Below are 6109 nucleotides of genomic sequence, written 5' to 3'. Positions count from 1 at the left end.
GGCCAGCAGCCACAGCCCGAGGGGACAGGACACTGCTCTCCCCGGTTCCCACGCGGCCGGGCAATCTCCGGCAGGATCTGCAGCAGCCGCGGGGCTGGGGCTCAGGCTCCGGCTTGCGGAGCTCGGTGGCTCCAGGCGCTGGTGTCTGCGCTGCCTGTCGGGGCAGGGCCGTCCCTTCCCCTGCCCGCAGAGCCGGAGCGCTGCTCCCGCGTCGCCTGCCCACAAACCACCGTGGGAATCCCTGGGGACACGGGAGCAGTGGGATGGGTGACCAGAGAGGCTCGGGGCGGCAGTGGGGGGGCTTTGGAGCCCGACCGTGGGATGCTGGTTTAGGGGGATGCCAACAATCGGCAAAGCTCTGTACAGGATTTGTGCTCTCCTCTGCACTGCAGGGTCCCACAAATCAAAGCCACACCAGGGTAAGAAGCAGAAGGTCCTGTTTGGGGACACTTTTGGTACAAGGAGTGGGGGTCCCCAGTGCCCTCCCAGCATTCCCCATCATCTCAGGGTAGGACAAAGGGTAGGACAAAGTCCACCCCCTTCTCAACATGGGGGGTCAGGGGGAGCTGTGTCCCCAGCCACATCCATCTGTCCCAGTGTCACTGTCACACAGGCAGAGCTCCCTGTTCCACTGCTTCCTTCGGGCACAGCCTCATCCATCCCCTGTCCCGCAGGAGAGGCCCAGGGGTCCCCATCAGTGCACCAAGGTCCTGCACATGTCAGCTGAAGGGTGGTGGGCCCCTGGACAAGGATGTCACCTCCTGCCGTGTCCAGAGCCCCAGATGGTAGCCGTGGCTGTGTCCTCTGCCCCTTCGTGCCAAGGGGATGTGGCTTGGCCCCTGCTGCCGTGCCAGGCCAGCCCCTGCAGTGCCTCTGTCCTGCCCCAGGGCAGGGGGAGCCAGTGCCCGCACTGGCCTCTGCGGGGCCACCGTCCTTGTCCTTGGGCTGCACAGTGGTGGCCTCACTTGCCCGCTGGGATCCCATTCTCCCCACCTCCTGCCGAGCCGAGAGCCATCTCCATCCGACTCCTTGGATGCTGCGTGTCCATGGGCTGTCCCACTGGGGCTGTGTCGAACTGCACCACTGCAGAGAGAAGGCGCCTGTCACCCACCTGGCCAGTGCTGGGACACGGGGCAGGGCCCAGCCCTGAGGGGACTGGGGTCCAGAGCCAGCCACCATCCCCACCCCACCCCACGTGCAAGATGGCAAAGGGTCCCATGACCCTCAGGTCACCGCAGACAGAGGGAGGATGATAGAAAGTCCCTCTCCAGAGATGTGGGGGGATAAAAACCTATGGGGGCGTCCCAGCCAGTGCAGGGGGACACAGGACTACCACCCTTGCAGACCACCCGAATCCATGGGACCTCTGTGATTCCCTTGGGGAAGCCAAACCCCTCAGAGATGGGACCTGGTGGCCAGGGACCTCCTCCCCCAGTGGGTCCTGCACCCCAACCCGCGGTGCAGCGGCGGGTCTGGTACCTGCTCGGCAGCTGTGCCGGGCGCGGACGACCTGGATCGCCTGCTGGTTCTTGAAGCGGACGAGGCCCATGGTGATCTCGGCGTTCCAGCCTGGGTCCTCCTGGGCGCAGCGGAAGTCAATCTCGTGGCTGTCGTCCATCACCACTGTGAAGTAGATGTGCCGCTCCTTCCACTCCACGCACTCCACCGCCTTCATGCGGGCGAAGCTCAGCTCCTTGCGCCGCGAGCCCTTGGGCTCGAAGAGCTGCAGCCCCTTCTCTGTCAGCAGGCACCGCTTCTTCTTCCAGAGCTGCAGCAGCCCCCCGCTCCGCTTCTCCAGCACCCCCTCCCTCAGCACCTTCTCGGGGGTCATAGCGGCCCCTCGGCCCCCGGGATCCGCGGCACCTCGTGTGGGCTCAGCCAGGCATCACCCGCTGGGGGATTTCCAGCCCCTTCACGTCAGAGCTGAGCTTCCCGGGGCCGGGACCCCCACGGTGGCCGTGCTGCCCTCCTCGGGGTTCTCCCTGCCCTGCGCTCCCACCTCTCAGAAAGGGTGAGCAATGGGGTGCCCCATGCCGACCCCAGCCCTGTTGCTGGGGCTCTGCTCCCTGCCCCGTGCAGCGTGTGGGATCCCGGCGCCGCGTGCCCCAGGAGCTGTCGCTACATGCCCGGCCGCTCTCCCACTCGCATTCCTCCCGCCTCGCCTGGCCCCTCCTGCGCTCAGGCTCCCTTCACGCCCAGGCGAAGCCCGGCCAGGCCCCACTTCACCCAGGAGGTGCTTTTGGGGTGCCCGCAGGCAGGTGCTGCCCCACGGTCCTTGTGTGAACAGGCAGGGTGTGGGATGGGTCTGCACGGCACAGTGCCAGGGCAGGGCTCGAGGACTTCTGCACGGCAGCCCAGGCCTGGAGTGCAGGGCCAGCTGCTGGGGGTGCAGTTCCAGATGTTGAGGGTACAGCACCAGCTGTTGTGGGGTGCAGCCCCACTGGCACAGGGCTATAGGGTGCAGTGCCAGTGGGCACAGTTGGCTGTGGGGTGCAGTACCAGCTGGACAGGGGACCCTGCATAAAATGCCAGCCAGGAAAGGGTTACAGAGTGCAGTGCCATCAGGGCTGGGGGGCTGTGCAGTGCAGTGCCAGCAAAGAAGACACAAGGGGGTGCAGTGCCAGAGCAAGGGGTTACAGGGTGCAGTGCCAGCAGGGGCAGGGGGCTATGGGGTTCAGTGCAAGCCAGAGCATGGGGTTATGAGCTGCACTGACAGCCAGGGCAGGGGGTTATGTGGTGTTGTGCCAGCTGCAAAAGAGGCCTGTGGGTGCAGCACCAGCCAGGCAGGGGCTGTGGGGACCACTGAGTGCAGTCCAAGAGGGGAGTCAAAAGCAGAGAGCAGACAGTAGCAATGGGAACAACCCTTGACACCCACCACCCACCCAGCCACGCGCCCAGGGGTGCTGGGCCACCCCTCAGCACACAGAGCTCCCATGCCCCAAATCTGCTGGGACAGGGATTTGAAGTCTCCAGGCTGTCCCACAGCAAGGACCAGCATCCCCCAGCCTCGTGTGACCTGTGCAGGGGGGATGAGCTGTCAGAGCGGGGCTGGGACAGCACAGCACAGCCCAGTCCCGCCTGAGTCCTCCCTCCCCTGCAGCAAAACACCAGTCTCCTTTCCAGCCCGTCTCGTTCCCGGCCACTGCAGCTCCGTCTGTTCCCGTGCCAGCACCTGGCACCGAGGGGTTCATGGTGCCGTGCCAGGCTGCCAGGGGGACAGCTGGGGACTTGTGCTGGCCGTGGGCTGCCGGACAGGGTGCCGGTCACAGCCTCCTGGGCTACTGGATGTGCCCCCACAGATGTTGAGGGTGTGGTTCCTTCACCCAGGTGAGGTCTGGAATGGGAAAAAGTTTCCCCCGGAGATGTGCCAGGGTCATCGATTGGGGCTGGAGGCCTCTGATCAGCCCATGGCTCCTTGGCACTCATCCACTGCCCCAGCACTCACCTCCTGGATCGCCCTGCCCGTGCCCCTGCAGATCACAACCCCACAGAGCCACCGGCTGGAGCCCCTCTTCCCCCAGTCCCTCCATCCTTCCTTCCTGGTCCTTCCCGGGGGCTTTGCTTGCAGCTGGCGTGGCCAGGGGGCAAGTCTGCAGCGGTGATGAGATGCACCTCATTATCCCTCATTAAGAGGGCAGGGCGGCTGTCGGAGCCAGGAACTGGTTCGTGCTCCCTGGGGCCAACCTCACCACGCTGGCAGAGATCCCGGGTGTCCCAGGAGACCCGGGTTCCTGACGTCAGGTGGCCCCGGCTCCCCTGCGGCCCTCACCACCCCCACAGTCGGGGGGCCAGTGCCTCCCCGAAGGTCGCCTGAGCACCCCAGCACCTCCAGGAGGAGCAGATGTGTGGGTTCCCTTCCACAGGCTGTTTTCCCACGCACAGGTAAAGCTCAGCTCTGGGGATGCTGAGCCCTGGAAGCTTGGGGGTGAGTAGTTTTGGGTCGGTTGCTCCCAGTGCTGCTCTGGTAAGCTGGGATGGCTGTGGGCAGTTTTGTCTCAGCATCCAGCTCAAGCTCCATCCTCACAGCACAAGGGAGAGCCAAGGGCTGCCAAACTCTGCCCAAGACACCAGCTCTGCTGCTTACTGTGCTCTCTGCCTTTCTGGACTCCAGCCACCAAGGGAAGGTGATAGGCCCACAGCTGTGGGTGTGAAGGAGCTTTGACAAGGTCCTTCCCGCTCCCCTCTCCCTGTCTGTCTGTTCCCAGATCCACAGGGCAGGAGGCCCATCCTGCTGGGCTGCCTGGGGGATGACCTTGCAGCTCCTGCTCTCCAGCAAAGCCAACAGGACTCGCTGTGCCAGGCTGCTCCGTGGGCCACCCACGGTCCCCACGCTCATCCCGTCCACACAGAGCCCTCAGGGCAGGTAACGGGGCTCAGTCCTGCCCTGAGGTGACATCCCCACAAAGTACAGTGGCACTGTGACATCCCCTGCCACAAGGGCCACTGGCCATGGGGCTCAGAGGCTCCAGTCTGACCCTTGAAGTGGTGTCATCACCACCAGGCTCCAAGGTCCTTGGCCACGAGCTGACCCTCTGGTTCATCTCTTCAGGGGCAGGTTTGGGTCCCACAGCCCCTTTCCAAGGCTGGCAGGCCCCCGAGGGGTGCAAACTGTTGGACACAGCCAGGGCCTGCTGCCTCTAAAGGGAGCTGGACACCCCCGGGGCCGGGGCCCTGCCGTGCTCAGTGACCAGCAGATGGTTGGAGCTGTCCCACTGCAGGGCAGGGGATGTCCAAAACACACATCTAATCTCTCCCAGCCTGTCTCCAGAGCAGAGGGGTTCCCACTCCTCCCCTCTCTGACAGAACCTCTACAGCTATGGGCAGAAGGGATTAAAGACTGACTTGTTGTGGTTTTATTGACTAACTAGCATTGCTTGAGCATGATCCAGTCTGTGGCACATCCAGCTGACATGCTGCAGCAGCTCAACATCCCCCATATGCTCCTGGAGAAGGCAGCAGCTTCCTGACCCCCCCTCATGCCTCCATGGGGAAGCAGGGCCTCTGCCAAGTGAATGAACCAGGTTTCTGTCTCCACACTGAGGGAAGTACATGAGCCCTCCGTGCTGCAGCTCCCGACCCCACCACATCCCTGCACCTGGGCTGCTGCTCCACATGTCAAATGTCACCATCAAACCCAACCACACACCCCAGAGCAAAGGGACATGCTAGATTCTGGGTCCCAGGCTGGGAAATCTGGAGGGAGGGGGGAATTTTTGGAGGTGTTAAAGAGCTTACTCCCCATCTCAACTTCAAAAACACCATGGGTGTTCAAAAACATGAGGGTTCAATGAACAGCAGAAAGTGTTTGAGTTGATAAAGGAGCCCAGGTCCTGCCCCACCAAAGGATTTCTACCTCTGTTGTGCTTCTCAGAACGCTACCCACCTCATTTACTCAACCACAATGTCTATAACTTTAAAAAACCCCAGAATTAAATTCCCTGTGGAGTTCCTGATTGTGAGCTGTACTGAAGCTGAGCTGTGGGTATGTCACACCGGTCCAACAAGAGAATCACAGAAAGGGAGTAAAGAGTTTAGATGAAAATGAATTAAACCTGGGCAGCTGCCAAACTGGAGGCTTAATGATCCTCAAGCTGCTAAAAATCCAGGGAGTAGGTGAAAAGCTGTTAATTATTTGGCACTGCTGCGTATGCCTGTTTGGAGAGGTGCCACCTAAAAGCACTGATAAGGGTTTTGATAGGGTGAGCACACATGTTGTGCTACTGACACACCCCAGAAAGGCTGACCTGGGCCTCCCAGCATCAACCACTGCTTTTGGAATTGTTATCCCCATCCCTGGAAATGTTGAAGGTCAGGCTGGACAGGGCTTGGAGCAACCTGGGCTAGTGAGAGGTGTCCCTGCCCACGGCAGGGGTTGGAACGAGACAGGCTTTAATGTCTCCTCCAATCCAAACCACTCTGTGATGATCCATAGTGGGAGCAGGGGGAGAGCCCAGCTAAGCCGACCTGCAGAACTCAGCACATTCCTGCCAAACCACAAGTGCCAACACTTCCCCTCCTCCTTTCACCTCCTGACCTCCAGCTCTGGGCACCCAGTGCACCTCCTCAGCCCCAGAGAGGAAAAAAACTCTCTGGCACGGTCAGGCCTGGG

General features: G+C 61.9%; 1 protein-coding gene across 1 annotated transcript; it reads right to left on the bottom strand.

Moving 5' to 3' along the window:
* Positions 1 to 420: 420 nt before the first annotated feature.
* PHLDA3 (pleckstrin homology like domain family A member 3) lies at positions 421 to 2389 on the bottom strand. The gene is made up of 2 exons (XM_032710896.1): positions 1480 to 2389; positions 421 to 1083 (listed from the first exon to the last, which is right to left on the bottom strand). Exons 1-2 carry the CDS (start codon positions 1829 to 1831, stop codon positions 962 to 964), a joined length of 474 nt encoding a protein of 157 aa, XP_032566787.1. The 5' UTR covers positions 1832 to 2389; the 3' UTR covers positions 421 to 961.
* Between the last annotated feature and the right edge of the window lie 3720 nt (positions 2390 to 6109).

This window comes from Chiroxiphia lanceolata, chromosome 25, assembly GCF_009829145.1.
Source record: "Chiroxiphia lanceolata isolate bChiLan1 chromosome 25, bChiLan1.pri, whole genome shotgun sequence".
Classification (NCBI taxonomy): Eukaryota; Metazoa; Chordata; class Aves; order Passeriformes; family Pipridae; genus Chiroxiphia; species Chiroxiphia lanceolata.
This window is presented reverse-complemented; position numbering and strand designations above follow the sequence as displayed.

Bases quoted from the DNA above. Each gene is read 5' to 3' on its own strand.
- PHLDA3 (XM_032710896.1), bottom strand. From the start codon at position 1,831: ATGACCCCCGAGAAGGTGCTGAGGGAGGGGGTGCTGGAGAAGCGGAGC. The intron at 1,084-1,479 runs GTACCAGACCCG...TTCTCTCTGCAG, and splicing joins CCGGCACAGCTGCCGAGCAG to TGGTGCAGTTCGACACAGCC.